The sequence below is a fragment of the Pteronotus mesoamericanus genome, unplaced genomic scaffold (assembly GCF_021234165.1).
Source record: "Pteronotus mesoamericanus isolate MK-2021 breed Mesoamerican mustached bat unplaced genomic scaffold, CSHL_Meso_final contig_116, whole genome shotgun sequence".
NCBI lineage: Eukaryota > Metazoa > Chordata > Mammalia > Chiroptera > Mormoopidae > Pteronotus > Pteronotus mesoamericanus.
This window is the reverse complement of record NW_026555027.1, coordinates 770,569-792,530: the sequence shown is the minus strand read 5'-3', so window position 1 is coordinate 792,530 and position 21,962 is coordinate 770,569. Positions and strand designations below refer to the sequence as shown.

General features: G+C 56.2%; 1 protein-coding gene across 1 annotated transcript; it reads left to right on the top strand.

Moving 5' to 3' along the window:
- The first annotated feature begins 3,947 nt into the window (after nt 1-3,947).
- On the top strand, nt 3,948-4,556 carry LOC129073706 (keratin-associated protein 24-1). Its single transcript, XM_054577354.1, has one exon. It carries the CDS (start codon nt 3,948-3,950, stop codon nt 4,554-4,556), a length of 609 nt encoding a protein of 202 aa, XP_054433329.1.
- The last annotated feature ends 17,406 nt before the right edge of the window (nt 4,557-21,962 follow it).

Sequence of the window (21,962 nt, the reverse complement as noted above, 5' to 3'; positions counted from 1 at the left end):
GCTCGCTGGGCCTCATCCGCGGCAGCGGCGCCCGGCGCGGGGGAGCGCGGGCTGCGTGCGGGCCGCCATTCGAGGCCTCTCGTCAAACACAGCGTTTTTCTTAACCACATGGCGTAGAACTGTTCACTTTTGACATTAACTTTCAGAAAAGGCAAAGACTGTTGTAAGTTTGGGTATTTGCATCATCAAAGTAAATTAATAATAACACTATTTTTCTTTAGTCTAATGGGTGACTAAATGAGACCTTTAGAAAATTATAAAGTAACATTCACTTTGCGCCTACTGTGTGTCATGCATTCTCTTAGGTACTTTCACATGCCTTATCGCCTTCCATCCTCACAACGGCCCCGCACACGGCTGTAGGTGCTCTTAGCTCTGGCTTTGCACAAGCCAGCCCAGAGGCCCGGAGAGAGGACATCTTCCAAGGCTACACATGGATAAACATGTGTCGAGAGCACTGCAAAGGAGGCGGCTCAGAGCTCCCCGGGGCCCAGGAGGGCGGCGCTGCCGCGTGGCTGCCGCCCACCCGCCTCTCCTCCCGCGCACCCTGCGCTTTCCTGAAAGGCCCGCGCAAGTCCACCCACGCTCCTGTCCCTCCGCCCACGGGTGCTCTTGTGTTTAAAAATGCTTTGTCTCGTTTACTTCTGTTCCCTAATTTTTTAGTTTTGTTCACCTGCCCTTCGGCTGTGGAAACTACTTCGGATTTGTGAGGCCGACACTGTCCACGCGGTGAGGGCGGCCGGCGTCCTGGGCAGCCGCGGTGAACCCTAAGAATCGCTCTCGCTCACCACTCGCAATCGGCCTGCTGGGGTGGAGGTGGGGCTGCATCCGGGCGCGGCGGCGGCGGCGTCGCCGCACAGCCTGCGGCGGGGGCGTGAGGACGCGGCTGTGTAGATGGTGGCAGAAACGGAAGGTAAAACTTCCGCACGGCCTAGACGGCTGCAAGGTGGCCTCCCCTCGTTTCTTTGAGGGCCATTCACTGGAAACGTGCGCTCTCTTTGACCCCCTGTGTCCACCCCTAGGATTCGTGACCTTTGGGAAGGACCGGGGAAAAGCTTCACGATCCTCCCTTAGTGGGTTGTGAAGAATCAGCTCCCTCGTCAGATAAGAGAGTTTGTTTCTTATTCTTCAGAGGGCGTGAGGGTGTCTCGACAGTGCCTCATGGCTGGCAGGCTTGTTTCCTGCCCCTTGCACGTGCCTTGGATACGGGATGCCGCCTCCGCAGGCTGCGGAAAGGCCCTCGGCCGCTTACCTGTGCTGTTCCCACGTGACAAGCATCCGTCTCCTGCGGCCGCTCAAACACCTTGCCACACATGTGGCGGCTTAAAACAGCAGGAATTCATTCTTTGTTCATTCTTTGACAGTTTGAGAGGCTGGAGACCGCACTCAGTTTGACGGAACTGATGTCAAGGCATCAGCAGGGCTGACCCCCGCAGCCCCCGGAACGAAGGCCGTCCCTGTGTCCCCAACCCCTGGAAGCCGCCAGCGTCCCTCCGGGGGTGGCCGCCTGCTCCGCTCTGGGCCCCCCAGCCACCGCTGCCTCTCTCTGCCCGACCCGCAGCCTCCCCCGCGTAGGAACGTCCACCGTCGTCAGCAGCCCACCCATGGCAAGGTCCTTAGCTTGGCCGCACCTCCACGGTCCTTCTGCCGTATGAGGTCACAGGCGTGGTTCTGGGGACAAGGAAGTGGGCGCCTGAGCCGGCATTCTGTTCACCTTTCCGCACACAGAAAACACGACAAATACGGGAATTAATGGAAAGGAAGATTCTTTTAGGAATCAAGTGCAAACAGACAAGGCGTCTGCCTCTCCAAAGCCCGCAGAGGACAGCGCCCCGGGTCGGTGGGGTCCCCCGCGGCTGCTGGGAGCCGCTCGTGCCCCGGGGCCGATGCCGCCCGCCCAGGCCGAGACTCCCCTTTGCGCGTCTCGTGTTTGGTTGTTCAGAGCATCACTGCGCCCGAATAAATCGAAGCATGTTGTCAAGCCTCCAGCTATGAATCTTGGCTACACCGAGTGCTGTCCACACTATTTACTTTGCTAGACTTACACTTGTGTGGACGATATTAATTTAAAATACTCTAATTTAATGTGAAGTTAGGAGAGGGGTAGGTGAGCTTTACAGTTGACGGACTGACCCATTCTGTTTTTTCCCACCTATAGATCAGCTAAAAGGAAGCCTGAAACAAGACCAGGGGCGGCTGTGGTGTCATGGGGAGATGCGGACAGGAGGACCCGGTGACCTCTGGGCTCCTATGCACCACGGGGATCCAGTAAGTCAGTGGCGAGTTGGCCATCGGTGGCTGTATCCATTTTATTTTCTATTTGCCTGCCTCAGGACTGAGTATTCCTGCACCAAATCCCAGGATGCTCTACAGTCAAACAACGTGATGAAAATGCGGTTCCCAGCTCGTGACCTTTCCACCCGAGAGACGCGTCGCCAGACAGCTGGCCGCGTTTAATAGAGAGCTGTTTACACAGGAAGTGTGTCGCCTGCAGAATAAATACTGCGAGAAGCCGCCAGACAACCCGCGTTCGAAAGAAATGTTTGGCAGGCGTGCGTGGGCTTAAGGGGGTGGGCCGCTGGGACACTGGGCCGAGAAGCAGAGAACGGGGAGGAAAACCCAGCTGTCTCCCCTGGCGACCTCGGCTTTCGGAGACCTCCCAGCTTGTCCCTCCCACGCCCGAGGCCCTGTGGCTCACAGGTGCGTCGCAGACTCCGGCTCCGCAGAGGCCGCACGTGGGAAACCTAGTCTCTAGTGTCAGGAACAAAACGCCAAGTCTTTCATTTAAATGAAAGTCTCAAAAAATTTCCTCCCGCCTGCACCATCAGTGGTGGAGACTGTGAGTTCATAGGTGCGGCGCCTGTGCAGGTTATTCCAATAAAATTTTAACCGTGGCTACTCCCTGTTGTGGGTATAGACCCAAAATAGCGACGGATTCTTCAACACAGAAATGCAACACAGTCCGTGTGCAGAAAATAAAAAAAGGAAAGCGAGAATGGCGAAACCTGTTTTGGGAGAAACGGAGCCAAACGCTACCCACCTGGCAGCACTTGGGTCTCGGAGCAGCGACCGAGGGGCGTAGGGGGCACAACGCTGGTTTGTTCGGAAGGCGCAGTCCTGAGGAGCTGGTCCGTTGGCGGTTACTAATTGCAGGAACTCGTTAGGAGAGCCATCTCATAGAAGCCTGGGTCCCCCGGCGACCGCAGCCCCTGGGGACAGGTCCCCCTTTGTCCCCGGGCAGGTCGCCAGCTCTGGGGGGGCAGGGGCGGGGCTGTGAGGGCGTCTCTGCGATGGGATTCTTGCGGGCGGAACCTTTCCCAACATGTCAGAACAGGCCCTGTCCCCAGGGCATGGCCTGGCACAGCAACCACTGGGACACATTTGGGGGAACGACCCCTTCTCATAATGGTTCAACCTCTCGGCCTCCGGAGGAGCAGCCACGCGGCTGGCCACAGCGACCGGCCTGTTTTGGGACCCAGCCCTCGGGGCTGCCGGGGTCAGGAGGCTGGAGAAGTGCCAGCTCGCGGCCGGGGGACTCCTCGTTAACGCTTTAATCACCAGGCGCGGAGGCGCTGACCCTCGTTAACCGCTCTCCGAGAGGCGAGGCGGCAGTTTGCCTGCTACCAGTGACACCACCGGAGGCCTGGCCTGCGACCTGAGTCATCGGCCAGTGTGGCGGGGATGGGCACTGGGAAGCATCAAAACAAATGTGCTCTTCCCTGAGTGCAAGGCCTCCGCGGGGTGGCTCAACAACACGTTGACGCTAATGAGACGGTGCTGCGCGCTGCCCACGGGCGCCAGGGGAGATATAAGGAGAACCCGTGTGGGCGCCCCCCACGGCCCGCGCACTGAGCCGCGCCCTCGGCCCCATGTGCCTCCTGGGCTGCCCTGGGGACGGCGCGGGCTCTCCCTGCCGCGCTCCCTGCTGTCTCCCAGGGGTGGCTCCCATGGCCTTCTGCTCCCGGGGCGTGAGCTGCACCTGGGGGCCCTGCTTACCCAGCAGCTGCCAGGGGACCCTGTGGCTCCTGGGTTACGGCCCGGACGCCGGGGGCCACGCGCCAAGCCGCCAGCCCGGGGCCTGCACTGCGGGGAGAACGCCGCGCGGCGCCTGCGAGGCGGCCAGGGGCGGGCCGGGACGCCGCGGCCACCCACGCGCCCAGGCCGAGGGGCACCCGTTCCACGCCCGCGCGCCCAGCCTGTGTGCCTCCGCCGCGTGCCAGGCCCTCGCCTCCGGCCGCCACCGCCTTGGGCCACTCCGCGGCGAACGCGAGAGCTCCGGGCCCCTGCGCCGCGGCAGGCCCGGCCGCCGGGGGCCCAGAAGCTACCGCAGCGTTGGCTTCACTCCCGGTGGCGTCTCGCCATCCTGCTACGCCGCCAGCGGCTGCTGGCCCCCAGACTGTGGGATGAGAAGTTGGGCATCCCCGAGCTCCAGGCCCGTGAGCTGCGCACCGCGCGGCTTTTTTCCGAGAACCCCCTGGGGTCTGAGCTCTGTGCGCAGTTCCTTCCCGCCCCTGAGGTACCTGCGCCCTGGCCGCGGTCCCCTGAGCTGCTACTGACCAGCGGCCCCGCCCCCGGCGGCCCCCGCGCCGCAGAGCAGAACCACTTGCAACGCCTCGCTGAGTTACGGCTGCGCCTGGGGCGCCTTGAGACCTGAGCCGCCGCGCTCCCCGGGACTTGCCACCTCCCCGGCCCGCTGGCCGCTTCTCTCTGCTCCGCTGGCGCCTCTGCGCGGAAGGCCGACCCACAGGTGACCGTGTTGTTCCCGGGACGGATGGTGATGGGCGCCCTGAGCGACTCTTCGGCCGCACGACCGTGACCGGCTTTCCTGGCGGCTGTCCCGGTCATTTGCCACCTGTCCTCACAAAGTGGACGCCCTCGCCCTGATCCCGGCACATTTTTCCCCCGATCATGTCGCGTCCTGCCGAGTCCTGCCAACTGCCGGACGAGCATCCTTCTCACAAGCCACGAGACACCACGCCCTGAAACCTACTGCATCGAGCTGCGCCTCGCAGAGCCGACGGGCCGGGACACGAGCGGCGCGGCTCCCAGCGGCCCCAGGCAGGCCGCGGGCAGGGCCTCCCGACATGCGTCTCCCGGGGCCTCGGGGCCTGCAGGGAGCAGAGGACCCAGGTTACCGGTCGAAAGTGACAGAATACCCGCGCAGATGCCTGGCGGTGAGTGAGAATCTGCTCAGGATTCTGCTAGAATCATCCCCTGCTGAGTTAGTGTCTGCGTTCCAAGAGAAGGCCCTGGGTCCTCATCAATACAGTGATTTCTAGTGGGAAACGATGATTTTCACTGTGTTTTATTTCAGATTCACTGAGCTTTTATCAGCGTCCTGGCTAATACGTATATCACTGTCCCAGCAGCAGCTTCCTGCCATTTTGGTTCTATTTTAGGTTAAAAATATAAAGCAGGTGGCATATGAATTCCCCGGACTTCGATTTGTTTTGTTCTATTTTTAGCACATTAAGTACTATCTGTTTTAGAGTGGCTGCGATGGGTATTTATATAGGAAAATTTGGGGAAATTATTATAAATCAACTTAATAAAAAGTATACAAAGCATTAAATGTGTGTGATTTCTTTGCACACTATGTGCATTTATTGGCTTTGTACGTAAAGTTTGGGCTTTGAAATAAATTTAATATTGAACCCTCTGAGAAATGATTTCACCTCTATAAAGTTTTCCAAAAAATGAAAATAACACCATTCATCTCAGTGGTAAAAGTAACACCCAGCCTAAGAACTTTGATAAATAAAAAGCAACTTCGCATTGAAGGTCAAAGAAAATGGTCCCTGGAAAGGGGCGTGACTGGGGGTCGGCGCAGTGGGCAGGGGTGACCGACATCGACAGTCAGACTGTTGGGGGGGGCGGGCGCACAGCTGCAGCCGGATTCATTGCCGCAGCTGGGCTGCGGCGCATACGGAAGGAAATAGTCACGGAAGGGAATGCTCACGGATCGCTCCCCCTTGGGCACGTCGGAAGACAATCGAGTCACTGCCTTGTGAGTTCATTCAATTTTCAGATAATATTATTAGTCGCAAAGGTCTTCTTAACGCTGAGAACAATCTATGGTCCTTAGCAACCATTCACTGGCCACATAGGACCAGTTTAGTTCCTTCACCAGAAGGCGAGCATTTGAAAATCATCAGCGTGCATCCCAAACGAGTATTCAATTGTCCCAACTACACATACGCTTGTCCATTCTCGCTGCTTATAAACTTTAATAGAAAACCTAGTCTTTGAGGCTTTGAGTGAGACGTGGTGGATATCGAGATTTATGGATTCTGTGCTCAGGGAGTATGCAGAGGAGGAAACTCCGGAGACAAACGTGATACTGTCTCCAGTCTGTTAAGTACCACAGAAAGGCACTGGAGGAAAGCCTGCGCCTGGGAAAGTGAGAGACCACCGGGTGGGAGAAGCACTGCTGAGCGGAGCCTGCAGGGGGCGCGGGGGCGGGGCCGCAGGGAAACTGGGAAGAGGTGTGGTTTGAATTTGAGCCACGGAAGCAAACATAAGATGACCAGTAAAAAATGAAAAGAAAATATAAGACATAAGATTAAACAGCTTAGATAGGGAAGACTTCCTTAAATTAGACAAACAAATGAGCAACGATTATACGGTAGAAGATTTGGAAATAAGGTTACATCTAAATCAAAAGCTCCCGGAAATGCCACAAAGACCAAAATATAGTGAAAGGCTGTGTTGGGTGAGGGGCATGTAGGGACCCTCTGTGCTTTCCGCTCACGTTCTCTGTAATTCTAAAGCCTAATAGTTAGCATGCTAGCTAGAAAATCAAACAAGCAAACAAAAAATGACAGAAAAGTAGGGCTGAGAGCGAGCATGCATTGTAAAATTACTGCCCAGAACATCTAAAAACTGCTGAAAATTAAAAGGAAAGGAACAAATGACGCAATGGAAAATAAAGAGTATGAGCAATTACTAATAAGTAAATACAAGAGGTCAATAAACATATTGGACAATCTTCAGCTGAGAAGGAATTAGTCATTATAAGTAGAAGATACCATTTTTACCATCCATCTGGCACACAGTTTGAAGTTAGTTATGTTACACACTGGAGGCGGTCATAGAACTTGACCGCCACTTTCTGTGGGAATATTTAAAACGCATGCATTGCACGGCCGAGTAATTTCACGTCTTAAAGTCTCCTCCCTGTGGATTCCCAGGGTTTGCAGTTTCTGTGTGAGCACCGCCCGCCTGCGCACGGGAAACCGGAGCACCAGAGAAACCCTTCGATGGGAGACTTGGAACATGTACTGTCGTACTAACAAATACTTCATAAGAATTAAAAAGAACCATAGATCCAAAGGATTGTAGGAGAAAAGACATTTTCCAAAATAAAATATGAATCATAAAATATGATACAAAAAGTGTGACGCGCACACACATGTATGTAGGGAGAGGGAGAGAGGAAGAGAGAAAGGAAGGGAAGAAGGAAAAAAGAGAGAAAGAAAACTATAAAAAAAGCATGACCCAAGTAGTGTTAGCTTAGGAGACGTTCTAGCAGTGGTAGTTGGCAATTCTGTTATTTTTAGACTTAACAATTCTGCTTTGATTTCCTAAGTAATTAAAAAATTAAATGCGAAGCACTGCTGCAGCCCTGAGAAATGGAGTTGGTCCCACCCTATGACTTCGTAGGATGCAACCGATGGCGCCTTCAAGCCTCCTCTGGATAAAAACGGTGACGAGCGAAGGGAACAGGCCTCGGTCCCCGCCGCGCACAGCTGGCTGGGGCACAGTAGGGTTCCGGGGAGATCCACGCGTGTCTGTCCTGTTTGACTTCCACAGGCACGAGCAGGCCGACAAGCAGCGCGCAGCCTACAGCGCCTGGTTGCGGCGTCCAGCCAAGGGCTTTTGAAGTTTGCATGCAAAGATGCACAAATGAACCGTTTCTTTTCTGATAGGTTTCACCAGCCAGCTCGCCAGCCCTTTCTGCCTCCCAGCTGAGAGGAAACCATCCATTTTTCTTTAAAAGACTACTTTCTACAGCGGTGGAAATTTTACAAATCCAGACATAAACATTCGTGTTTCCTTCGGTTATCTTCTTTTATACACGGCAGAGAAAGGAATACATTTGCATGTACGTCTACTATCCAAAATGAAACTCTACCCTAGAATTTAACTTAATGCACAGTCTATTTAATGGGTAAAGTCTCTATGCTAATTCATATGCTTAAAAACTTATGTTGAGATGACAATTTACTTTATACTAAAGTTTTAAATAGTTGATAAAGCTACTGCGTGTGGCCTGTCAACAAGGCCTGAGTGTAATGTTCATTTTGGTTTCTGTCCGTCTTGAAGCTGGATTAGTGGCCAATCTTTTGGAAACCTCCCCTCATGCATCACATTTTCTGATGGACAATGTCTAAGCCTAATGTAAACATGAATGGATTTTAAAACTTTCATTGCATTAAGTTTTTTAGTGGTGTCTTCTTCTTTGAGTTTCACAGGAGACATGTGTCAAAGCTCTCCCAATACGTTAGCGTGCTATGCACGATTCGCTTACAGAAAAGGAGTTTCAGCTGCCAGGAGGCCCGTGATGAAGAGCGGTCACACCTGACAGTTCAATTAACCATATTGTCACTTCCACTAGCGTGAGGAGATATTTCAAAACCAGGCCGCTCCGTGTTTACCGCAGCCGCCAGCAGATGGGCATCGGGAGGGAAGCGGGTCCTCAGCAGATGTGCGCGCCTGCTGCCCCCGCGCCGAGGAGATGATTCCTCCCAGTGCTCACGGGCGCCCTGTGCGCTTTGTGTGTTATTTTAATGTGATTGATAGTCGGGGCGCAGTGGCTCCCCCGCGGCGCGTCTGGCGCGAGCCCCGCGGAGCTGAGAGAACGGAGCTGAGATTTTTTTGCCTTTGGTTTCTGTGCTTCCTGTTGACTGCTCTCATTCCAGGGTCTCACGCAGTTAAAGAGAATGTTATTTAAAAATACAAAGCAAGTCTCAATTAAAAAAGTAGACACGGGCATTCAAACTTATATTGAGATTTTATCTAAATGAACAGTGTTGAGGTTTCCTTCCCTAAAGAGTAAGGATTCGAAATTCAGAATTGTTTCTTTCAAGGAAGAATAAAGATTTTAAGTCCAGAATTCTTTAAGAACCAGTAATGATACAAACCATGATTACTGTCATTATCATCACTTGTGACTGCGAGCCGGTTCTCACCTGGAGGATTAAAGACGACGCGGCCACGGAGCCAACCTGCACCTGCGCCGCGCCGGCTCCGACAGGCACTGGGCCTTTCGGGCTCTTCTCCCTCGACGGTGGGACGCGCTGCATCTCTGCTCGGCCCTGCGCGACTGGGCGCCTGGCAGATCTCGGTGGACAAACTCCAGGGAGCAGCCGGGAACCCGCGTTTGCACCGGAGTCGCCAAGTGCCAGCTGCGCAGCCAGGCCATCCCCGAAGCCCCTGGGCCTTTGTGAAGCGGGGGCCTCCTGAGAATTAAGTGGGGTGACGCATAGCCCCGCCCCCCGACACGCACACACAAGTGCCTGGCAACCGGGCTCAGCAAAGGGCAGCGGCTCCCGTGACATCACACGGCAGAGGCGCCCCCGCCGGCGGCCCAGGCTTCCTGTGCGGCCGCTGCGCTCGCACCAGGCCCGGCTCTGGGACCAGCAGCTACGCCCCGGGTCCGGGTCCGGGTCCAGGGAATCGGCAGGGCTGTCTTCCCTCACTAAGGCGTCTGACAGGCAGGTTCCCCCGAAGGCCCCTCTGATCGCTCCTTCATCTGCTACAGTTCGGCCTGTGGGGACACGCCGAGCCCCAGACGCCTGGCAAACACAGGGAAACACCGGGCACCTGCTCTCCGGGCTCGGCCGGCCCGGAGGCGCCGCTTTGCCCGCGGGAGAGTGGCCCGGAGCGCGAGCCCGCGGCCCCGTCCTGGAAGCTCCGCCCCGCCCGGGCCTGGCGCGGGGAGCCGCACCGCAGGGCCCTGTGTCGCGGGTGGCCACGCGCTTTCACAACGCGAGCCCCGCCCGCGGTGAAGGTGCGTGCGCTCCGCCAGGAAACGCTGCGCCTCGTTTCCTCCTGCGCAGGCCGCTCCGGAGCCTGAGCCGCTGCCCCCGCCGCGTGGGGGCGCACTGCCCGCCCGCTGAGTAGCCGCCGCCGCCGCCGCCAGAGGTGCCTCCAGGGCCCAAGCCAAGGCCGCGCCGCAGGACAGGGGACCGGACGGCGGCGCGCCGCTGCAAAGTGCTTCTTTGCTAGAATGCAGGCATGTGTTTTGAACACAATGTTATGGATAAAAGAATGAGATGATAAATGAGGAGGACCGAGCGCACGGGGCACGTCAGCCTTGGGACCCGGGAGAACCGCTGCGAACCTCCCGGCGTCGTGCCCCGCGGTCGCGGATTCTGCCACGTGCACGTCACTCGACGCCCAAAGCGAGGAGACTGCGGGGGAGACGCCGGGCCCAAGCCCGGGCGTGCGTGGCCTTGGCGCGTGGGGCCGCGCGGTGTCCTCAAGCGCGGACTCACGCGCATGTACGTGTCACGCGAACTGTGTGACTCACACGCAAGACACCCAATGAATCGAGGGGGGAGATACCTGCCAAAGAAAAGCATCTGAAAACTGGATCCCAAACGGAAGCGAAACCTTTGGAGGGAGCCAGAAACGTGTGCTCCTGGCCTTGTCCAAACTCGAGGGCACTGATGACAGGACAGAAATAAACTCATCTTCAGAAACAAGGAGTCACCGGAGCCAACAGAGCTCGTAGCTCCCGGCCTGAGGCCTGGGACACAGCCTGCGTGACCTCCCCCAGCCGCGAGGGCGGGCGGGGCCCCGGAAGGGCAGGGTCTGGAAGGGGCGGGCCTACGGAAGGGGCGGGCCCAGGAGGGCGGGTTTTCCGGAAGGGGCGGGCCCAAAGGGGGCGGGGCCCGGGAGGCGGGGCTACAGAAGGAGCCGCTGGAGGGCGGAGAGGAGGGAAGAAGGAAGGTGGGGGTCGAATGAAGGGGAGCTGGGAAAGGAAGGGAAGGGGCTGCGGGACTCTCTTCCCGACCCCCCACTGCCCCACCTGAGCCTCGTTCCCGGGGTGCCCCGATGAGCTAGGGAAGACCTCGGCCGCAAGCCCACAGACCGTGCCCCGCCTGGGCCTCTTCGCCTCCCCTGACGCCCGGAGTTCCCTCTTCTGCGAACTCGCCCCTGTGGGTCGCCCATCAGGTTCAAATCCCTGCGAAGCCAATGGATTCTTTGGGGGCGTCCCTGGAACCGGGAGCACAGTGGCTGTGCTAACCTGACGAACCGCTGAGAGTGAGTGTGCGCCCTCACAGCCGCGCGCATCGGCGCGCACGCCTGACCCTTTCTCTCCTGATTCTTCGGCGGCGCGCGGGCACCTGGCGGGCACCGTCCGCTGCTTTTGGAGACGCGTGTTTGCCCTCCTTGTGTTTTAATTATCTGTTCAACGCGGGCGGGCAGGTCACCCGAGAGCGTGGGGCCTCCGCCGCCTGGCGAACTGCCGAGGAAGAGGAGGGAGCTTAGCTCGGGGGCACGTTCCTTTGCTTCCCGGCTCCCGTGAAACACAGACAGCGGGGATTTTAAACGCACGGGTGCCGCCCGGACCGCGACGGAGGCCATGCCCGTTCCTCGTTGCCGCCCGGTGAGATGCAGCGCTGTTAGCAAATGTTGACAGGCGCCCCGTACACAAGCACGAGGGCGCCGCCGGCCGGGTGCGGCGCTTGGGGCGGCCGACGCCGTGGTCACGGCGGCTTTGCGGGCAGCTGCTGCGCTCACGGGACGGAGAAGCGGCGTGAACTCCTTCCCCTCCTGACCGGCAGGAATGGACGCACAACCCCAAGCCCCGCTGAGCGGGAGGGGACGCTCAGGCACACGGTTCCCGGGGGCAGCCCTCCAGGCAGCCCCGCCGAGACAGGGACGCTGGGCGGGCGCAGCTGCCCAGCCCCACCCTGCGGCTCTGGTCTGTGGGCGGAACCCGGGCTGTGCCCGGCCCCCGTGGCGCCCTGGCTGCGGGCTCGCAGAGAACGCGAGCGGGTCGCGGCTCCAGAGTCGCCAGCCCCGGGGACTGTTTCCAGCGGTTGCGGCGCAACATCTCATTCTAGCAACAGCTGTTCAGCAAGTATATAATTTTACTCTATTCAGGAAAATGTGCAAAGCTTTGCCTTCTTTTCCTTGTAAGAAACTTGAGAAATGCCGACGCAACATGTTTTCAGATGAGCTGCTCAAGGCAAAGAGTTTTCGTGGCGAAAGGGGAAGGGTGTCCGTAAGTGAGGGTTTAGGGATAGGGGTTGATTGCCCAACGTCTGCGCCTCATCCTGGGACCTCATGGAGGCCCAGATCTATTTTAACATTGTGCAGGGGAACATGAGGCCAAAACTTAGGACCCAGCAGTTCCATTTCTGGGGGAATATCCGAAATAAACAAAACACTGATTCAAAAGAACGTCCGTGCCCCTATGTTCACTGCAGCGCCATTTACAATGGCCAAGATCTGGAAGCAGCCCAAGAGCCCATCAGTAAATGAATGGATAAGAAAGCTGTGGTGCATTCACACAATGGAATGCTACTCGGTGTAAAAAAGAAGGAAGTCTTGCCACTTGCAGCAACATGGATGGACCTAGAGGGTTTTATGCTCAGTGGAATAAGTCAGAGAAAGACAAATACCACATGAGCTCATCTGTATATGGAATGTAAAGACCAATATAAAAAAACAAAAAACAGACTCACAGATACAGAGCACAGACTGATGGTTGTGGGGGGCAGGGGGGGGTGGTTTAGGGCTGAGAGAAAAGGTGAAGGGATGAGGAAGCTCCCAGGGGTGAGGGTAATCGGGGGAGGTCAAGCACAGCACAGGAGTGGAGTCGGTAACATTGTAGCAACCACGTGGGGGCCAGGCTGCCGGAAACATCAGGGGGCACTTTGGAAAGGATGTGATTGTTTAATCACTACCCCTATACCTGAAACTAATACAAAACAACATTCAATGGCAAAAAAACAAAAACAAAAAACAATTCCTGCAAAATCGTTTATACCCATGCTTTTAAAGTACAAAAAAAATGAATTTTAAAAAATTGAACAGTACAACTCTTCTGCATAAAGACAAGGCCACTGGGTCAGCTGCCTGGGCAGCAGCGAGTGTGGGGGAGTGTTGGGGGTGGCCCGGCGCCCCGCACACTCAGAGGGTCGATTCCCGACAGGGACGCGGCGGCACCAGGGACCTGCGCCCCGAGTCCTTCAGCCCTGGCATTGCCACTGGACAGCTGTGTGACAAAGGTACAAACGGATCTCTCTCTGGGCCTCAGGATCCTCCGTGGTCAAGTGAGGAAGTTGAAGTTAATGCATCGTTACCCCTCTGGGATGGACCGATTTTATCACTCCAGACACAGATCGGGAGGGACAGGCTCCAGGACCCCCAGTGTCCCAACTCCCACACGGAGCAGGTCCTGTACAGAAAGCAGTGTGTGCTGGCCCGCGACCTATGCACGCCTCGCACGCGCGGTACTTGGAATCGCCTCTGACTTGCAAAGCCTAACACATGTGAGGGCGGGGCAAATGAGGGGGAATAACAGGGAGAAAAGTGCTCCACCTTCAGGACAGATGCAGCCGCCGCAAGGCAACCATGTTACTTTTGCAAATGCTTTCCCTCCGCACTTGGTGGGACCAGACGGGAACCCGCGGCTCTGGAGGCCCGAGCGCACACCTGTGTTAAATCTTTCAGGTGTGTCTGCGAGCCTTCCCTCCGCAGCTGCATGCCCTAAAGGGCCCGTCGGGCCGCCCAGCCCAGCCGCCGACTTGAAGGATCAGCCGTTTTAAATACATGGGCACAGAAACCATTAAATCACGAGAGCACACTTCCTGCTGGTACACCCCAGCTCCTCAGCTGCACACCTGACTCACGCCTTTCCCTCAGACCCTGCATCCCGGCGGGTGCCGCTTTGTACTTGAAGGGGGGAAGCCAAGGAAGGGCCCTCGCGGGTCTGCACGTCCTCCATGGGCTCTCTCCCCAGAAGGAGTGGCAACTGCAGCCATTTCAGCTCCTACGCGTGCCCCTATGAGCGTGCACCTGCCAAAGCGCGCAGGCCTCCGCCCAGGCCTCTGGGCGGCGGTCCCATCCCCCAGCCGCGGACACCATGTCCCCCCATGGTAACAGTAGGGCACATGCCGATGTGGGCCATTCACTCTCCACAACTTACTAACCTGCTACACGAGGACAATAATAAGAGTCCTACACAGATTTGCAAGCAATGTGTTGCCTCGGGCGCAACTGGGCTGGGAAGTGAACTTCTTTCAAGAGTCAGCGAGAAGCGTTACTAATCCTGCATGCCGCTCCCGGAACATCCAGAGATATTACCTGTTTATTTTTAAAAGCAGAAATGAAAGGACACTCGAAGGAAGGGCAGGCACCCTGATCGATCCCATCCATCACCCCACTTTGAGGCTGGAGGAAGGCTGGAGGGGAGAGGTTATGGGAATCCGGCCCCAGGTGACAGGGTGCAAGGGGGCGACCCCGGGAAGAGATTGTCCTGGAATCTTGCAATCTTTTGTCTGCTAAGGAGCAAAGGGGAGAATTTTTACTCAGTTTCTAAAGCTGTTGTGTGAGTTTAGGTTGCTAAATCACTCTAAGCCTCCATATTTCAAAGTAAAGCAAGACCGAGTGGGTTTCCCCTCCTCTCTGTAGCTGCGGTCTGGCCTGAAGGCAACATTAGCTCTACAATAATGTACCCGAGAAACAATTTTAATAGTGCATGACTGCTTGGAGCTAATTCCTCAGCAACCAGGCCTCGCCACCAAGGTCCCTGCTGACCTTTGCTCTAATTGCAGGTGTGACGTAGGAGCTTGTTAGGCTGTTTTTTAAGCGTTTCACTTCCAGAAGGGGCGCTGGGCACACTCCGGTCCCCTGATCAACTGACTGCCTGAGGGAGAATGCTCGCATGTCCAGGTCGCGCTTGGATGTCGAATTCATTGTCACCTGTGGACTGTGGGCCCAGAGTGGCTGGAGGGGACGATTCGGGAGGGTTTGTCTTCCTTTCTGGAGTGTGTAAGATGTGACAGCTATTTGGTGACTGCTGTGACAGGGCTTGTGCAGAAAAACAGAAACAGGCCAATTTGATATAGAGAAATGGTTCAATGAGGATTCGAGGACTCAAAGGCTACGGGAACGTCCCGCGAGGGCGTCAGGGCTGCAGGGAGCCGCCCCGGCCCCAGGGCTGGGGACAGGCAGGGGGTCGGGGTGGCAGCTCCTGGTCCCGACAGGGACCCGGCGCCCCGGAGGGACTGGGAGGGCTGGGGGGGGGGGGGGGGGGGGGCCAGGCCTCCGCGGAGGGGCCGGGCTGCGCCTCTGGAGGAAGGCGAGCTGGGCTTCCTCAGCGCGGGGAGGAGGGGCCTGGCCGGTCCCAGGCCGCGGGCGGAGCTCACCCGCAGGGACACGCCCAGTGCTGCGGGACAGCCGCCCTCCACGCGTGCGCACCCACTGGACGGCCTCTTCTGTGCTCGCATGACAACGTCTGAACGTGCATGGGGGGCGGGGGGATACCTAAGTGCCATCAGACCTGCGACGCGTAGGTCGATGTTCAGTATGGGCCTTAGAAAACATACGCGGAATGAGCTGAGGGCATTCATTCTCAGTCAGACGGAGACGGAAAAAGCCCGAAAGCAAACCCCGGCCTGATCAAGTAGCTGTGGTACTTTGGACGCGTCCCCTGACATGTCTGGACCCCAGTCACCCGTCTGTCCTGTGGCGCTAGGAGCCTAGCCCTGCAGAGACGCTGAGACCCATCCCTTCCACGAGCCTGTGACTGCTCTGTCGTCAGCTCCGTGGAAGCCCCCAGCTGGTCTCGTCATTGCACAGCCTGTGGCACAGGCCAGCGCCCCCGTCAACCGGTGCGGCGCGCGGCCGCGAGCACGGGGCCGAGTCTGGGCCCGCGGCTTCCCTTCGTTGCTGCTGTTTTAGGGTTTGATTCTCCATGAAGGTAGCGCCACGGCTTAGAGCGCAGCGCAGGGTCCTCGGTCCCGCCTTCCAGCGCCTGCTTTGCGGGCGGGGCCGCGTCGGACGCCCGGTGCGCGTCTTGGCGTCGCTGGCCGGCGACCAACGTGGAACCCAGCACGCGAGCGTGAGTCCCAGGCTTGTAGGAGCTGGCAGTGCTGCTCAGAAAGTGGAAGGTAGGAAGCGGGGACGGAGCCTCTGACCGAGCCCCGGGCCTATGACCAGCTCTCTGGGACCGTGCGGGACCTCAGGTTTCTCGTTCATGAAGTAAGAGGCAGAGTGCATCTCTCTGTTCTCTTTCAAGTCCAACATCCAGCAAGTCAGGCTAATGCTCTAAGGAATTCAGTGCACTTGTATAGCTGAAGATTTGCCTGTCGAAATGCAAATTTTAAATCTGGAGATCTTTCCCCTGATTATATAGACAAAAAAAATAAAAGACTCAAAGCGCCACTGTTGGTAGTTTTGGGTGGGAGTAAAATTTATAAAGAACCATTTTAAGGGCCATTTGACACCTGCTGTTGACTCTGCAGACCCTGAGGGTCAGCCCCACGCCCGGTACAGCGCGGGCGGGCATCGGCCGCAGCGTGTGGAACGGGGCCGTCCATGCTCCGGTCGGCCCTCCGACCGCACGGCCTCGGACAGGTCACTCTGTTTACTTTGGCCTCTCCGTGGCCAGCGTCCTCACCTGTGAAACGGGGGCTTTCATAGCGTCTGCTCAATTGGGCGGCAGAAAGGGCTCAACGAGGCGATGTTTGAAACGCTCTCAGACGCCCAGGCGCCCGGTGGCCGCTCAGAGACTGTCGGGCCTGTTGTTACCGTCAGCGACTGTGCGCGCGTTCACAGGACACATGTTCAAGGGTTTTCACGCAGCAGCGACTTTAAGGCAAGTGACAGGAGATCTGCTCAATGAGTGGCATCGGAAATAAGACCGGAAGGCGGTAGCTCCTGTGAGACGCTCCCTGTCCCAGTGGCCACGGGGGACTGTGGAGAGACAGACGGGGACGGGGCGCCGGCGAGACCCTGACACGGGAACTTGAAAGAAAAATAAGAACCCGATTCTTTCCACGTGTCAGAAAACGGCAGCTTTGGCCAGAAGGCTCGGCACCCAAAATGGAGGCAGAAAAGTCAGAGGACATTGATTTATTCGTGCACCGTTTTTACCCCTCAGTATCCTGGGGGGATCATTCCCTGCCCCGGGGCAAAGAAGGCCCAGGGCCTCGGCGAAGTCGGGCGCGGGGAACGGGGAAGGAGGCCCATCCGATTCAACGAGGGCGGGCAGGATGGCCGATGGAAAAGCGCGCCACGAAATGAGAGCCGCGTTTCAACCTCCTGCTCTACAGAAGAATCAACGAATCAATTTGCAAGCCAGCCTTACGGTAACAGCTCAGCGCTGAGAATGCGAGGTCCACGCGGACGGAGGGGGACGACCTTCAAGACGCCGTGTTAACAGAAACAGAAGCAAGGGCAGGGGGAGCGGACAGCGCCGTGTGTGAGGGAGGAGGGGGAGGGCAGCCGCCCGAACGTCGACCCCTTCCTCAGGGGTCACAGGCACCGGAAGGTGCAGGGGAGGCGCTGGCGCTGCCTCTCGGGAGGGGGCTGCCAGGCGGAGCGGGCCGGGCGGGGGGGGCGTCCGCGTCTCTGCCTTCATCAGTGCGTGCGGATTTATTTCAGTGCAAATGCCTTCATGAATTATTTATATAATAAAGTGTATTTTAAAGCAATGATTCTAAACACAGATTCCAGCCGCCTGCGGAGCTGAGCGGACGTTCTTGCTCTTGCCTTCGGCTGCCTCCTCCCGCCCCGTCCCGGAGCCGCGGCCGGTTCAGTCGATCGTGCAGCTGGGTCGCGGGGCCCGGGAACGTGGTCTTTAAAAAAAAAAAAAATGGCCTCTTGAATGTTCAAATTGTGAATAAAAATTCTAGCACCATTACTATAACGTGCTAAATAAAGCCTGAAAGAGTTTAGGAAGCATTTAATCAACGCTAACTGTATGTAGCATTGTTGCGCCGGCGATTTTTCTGAAGGAAAACCTGTCATCAAAACTGCACGTGCGCCTCTGCCCAGCCTGTCCCTCGGCCCCGCCGGCCCCGCCGGGCACAGAGGCCACGGGCCCCTCGCGCTCTTTAAGAAGTTATCCTGGGACGACGCTCATTTGCCGCCACTTCCAACTGCTCCCCGACTTCCGAACTGGAAGGGTGACTCTCGCCACGGGAGACCATTTATTTGTGCTGTGTGTTGATTTGCTGATAGGAAACTTTGGCCATAAATTATTCAAAATGTTTCTTTCTGGCTAATTACAGGAAAGGGATTGATGAAGTTTTCTTTGCTAAATTGTTTGCTTTTTAAGAGACTACAGACTCTTAACATTTTTACTGCATAATAGGGTAGAAGCACCTTCCTAACACTCCATCAGAAATTCTAGAAAATACCCGCAAGTTAATTCCCAGTTGTGTCTTCCGTGTGACTGCAAGGGAATAATTGGAAGGCGCTAGAAACAGGTGGGCCTTAGATGTCAAGAAAGAAAAAGGAGACGTTTTATGACATAGAACAAGGAATGCAAAACAGTGGAAAGTATTCATTGTTTGCTGTCCATTTGTTTTCTTCTACATTTCCAGGATTCAGAAAAATATGTTTGCTTTAGACAACTGTGCCGTGAACACTCAAAGCCTAACTTTTATCTCCCCTTGAGCTTCAGTTCTTCTTGCTCAGGGGGAGAATATTGATTATGCACATCTATCAGGCACGGCAGCACGTGAGGCGGGCAGGCAAAAGCAGGTCATCACTGGCGATTCATTGCTGTACTGTCGGCTTCTGCGCCGCCCAGCTGGGCAGAGTGGATATAATGAAGGCCGCGTTACAGTCCTCGTGTTAGTTCAGCGCGAAAAACAGGAACATAATACAGACCAAGGTCAAGCTTTGGGATGCACAGGCCTCCGCGGTTCTCCCTTTCCCTCGAGTGTTTTTATCAGAGACATGAGGCCTTTAAACACACATGCACGCACGCACACACACAGAGGAACTTTCTTTGGGTTTGATATTTCGTTCAGCAAATATCTGTGAAGATTTACTTTGCACACGAGTCCATGGGGGTCATGAGGATTTTGGTGACCCCCTTGCTGCTTTCTAGAGCAGCCTGAGACGTCAGACACACGCAGGTTTTATTCTTCTACGCAAAGCGTGGAGGGCCGTTCGCGTTGGGATGTGGATGGCTCAGGAACACCTTGCCCGGCTTTATGGTCCTTTCCTAACGATTCTGTAGAATGTTGTCTTTTTTCCTAAGAATCTCTGCCAGAACGTCCCTGAGAGTTTTAACGATTTGCCTGGAGTTTGGGCTGAAATGGACAGCAAATGAGAACATCAGGGAAATGCACTTCCCATGGTCTGCGTCCCTCTTTGCCCCTGGGGGTTCCTCGGGCGGACTTCCCTCCCCCCTTCCCTCACCCTGGGTTCCCTCTGCCTTTCACGCGCTGTCTGTGGTCTGAAGGAAACCAGAACAGACGTCTCCTTTCACGATGCTCGCACAGCCCAAGTCACCGCGGGGTGAAGGAGGTGCTGCAGAGGCGCTGAGACAAGAAACACCGGTGTCGGAACATCGCGCTGCTCCGCCCTGTGAGGCCCGGCACCGTCCCTGCCCTCGCTCAACTTTACTTTTGTGAAAAACGTGGCTGGTAGCGCACACCCGGGAGACCTCTCACGGGGATTGCCCGCGGAATGCCCGAGGCAGGCCAGCCACCCACCTCCAGCAGCCACTTCGCTCCTACCTGGGTCCCTGTTCTTTGTCGGTCCCCCCGGCGCCCCCCCCGCGCTGGAATGCCCTTGAAATTAAGGCTTATCTTGTTCACCCGCTCAGTCCTCCTAGTAAGTAAGAGCCACGCTTCGAACCTTCAAAACTACTCGTCGATGGGTCATGGCATCACATTTTATCTTTACCTGGACAGACGAAAGAGCAAACAAACATTTTTAAAACTTCATGACAGACGGAAGTTTTCAAGTGTGTGTTGAATTCCTGCTACCTCCAAAGTGCATCTAAAACGTTATCAGGAGACATAATTTAATCAGATCTAGATCTCATATATGTATTCTGTGTCAGAATTTGAAAGATCTAGATGCTTGCATGAATTATTCCAATAAAAAAGAAAGTAATAGGTGCTGTAATAGAGGATTAATTAAGTACAGAGGTGGAAAAGAAAAAAAATGTTAACCCCAAACTAGGAAGTTTAGGTGACTGCTCAAAACCCATGATACAAATATTTACCAAACCGCTAGTTAGGCCAGATGCCGGCACCGGTGTACGCTGTGTACGTCCTCTCTGCCGAAACCCTCTTTATTTACTGCCTGGTCAACTCCCGTCATGGCCTGTGAAACAGGCACCATGGTTCCTAGTTTATAAACGAGGAAACTGCAACTGTTTACGTCATCGCGTCCTTGTCAGCGGCCACGTGGAATCCTGCAGACCAAGAGCGGAAAAAGGACTTGGAGAGAAAGCGCCCGGGGCCCCAGGTCCCCCTGCGCTCCGGGCTGTTCAGGGGTCTGACCCCGGTGAGGAGGGGCTCCACGGCACCGCAGGCTCCCACCGGCTCTGCGTCACGAGGATGCTCCTCCGGGGCTGAGGTTCAAATCCATTTGTTGTGATTTTCCACCTGCATTGCCGTCCTATATTCCTCACAATGAAAAAGCAGCTGAGGACCAAGTGCCCTGGGACAGGGGAACTGTCTCTGTCGGGCGCCACTGGAGACGCTGCTCCTTGGAGGTGAGCCCGGGGCAGCGACTTGAGGCGCTGGGAGAGCCGCCCCCGTCCAGCGGGACGCCCGTCCCCGGCAGGAAACGCTGAAGAGCGGAATGGCCTCGGTTGCTTAAAAAAGTCTGCATTGTGTTCCCGAGGCCGCGGCAGAGCCAGCGGCAGCGACGTGATTCACAGCCCTTCTCTTTGGCCTCCCTGAACTCGCGTCTGAATGCCACCTCCAAATGATGTAAATTACAGGCCTTCGTATCTATTTCCAAAATCTTAGTCTTTATGTTAGAAGCCTGCCATCAATTTCCACGTTTGATTTCTTAACTCCTGGTGAGAAAACAATTTGTGCCCCAGCAAGTGCGATTCACAAGCATGTTTGGACAAGCTCCAGAATAATTTGCTTATTGCTATGTGTCAAAAATATACGTTACTCAGAGGATCCGAACCTAGAAGCATTTTCTCTCAGGCAGGCAAGACGCTTGGTCTGAAGAAGATGAATTTAAAGCACTGCTCATAATGACATCTACTTGTCACCCTTTGACGACTTAAAAATCATAAATACGCGCACGCTTGTGTGCCCCGTCCTCCCGCTCCGCACGGTGCAGCGCTAACGAACCCACCCTCAGTCTAACGGCCCCTTTCCCCTGCCCTGCTCCCCAAAACGAGGCCCGTGAAGCAGGAGACCTGGCCCCAGCACCGAACAGTGAAGGCCCCACTGCTGCCCAGCGGGAGCCGAGTGCGGACGGGAGGAACACGGGAGCCTGAGCCGCACCCGTCGAAGGGGCGCAGGAGGCCGATCGGTCCCCGCGTGTGCGTCTCCCCCCTGCTCTCAGCCGCGGGCCCCCCGTTGCTCCCGTGGGAATGACTGTGCCCAACTGCCCATCGGATCGTGAAACTAACGGGGAGCCTAATTCAGGCCCCTACTATTCAATGAATTCAGTCTCTTCGCTCTTCCTGAAGGAAACGTCTCCTGGTGTGTGCCTCCTGTTGGAGACGCGCTGTCCTCCGCCCTGGTGCAGGTTTCTGCACCGATAGGTTCAGTGTTTCCTCGGCACATTTGTTTGCACAGCGACCAACCAAGACGCTGCAAAGAAGCCACCGAGCGGCCTACCCCACCGGCGGCCACGGCCCCGGGAACGTGCCTGATGCCCTTTCTGTATGAAAACGGGACGTTTCCTCTGTTTCGCGTAGGTGTGATCTTCATGACATTTCGGCCTGTCGATCACGTTCATCCAGGCCCCGACCCCTGCTGTGCGGTCTTAAATCATAAACA

Excerpts from the sequence above, each read along its gene's own strand:
- LOC129073706 (XM_054577354.1), top strand. The coding sequence starts at position 3,948 with ATGGCCTTCTGCTCCCGGGGCGTGAGCTGCACCTGGGGGCCCTGCTTA.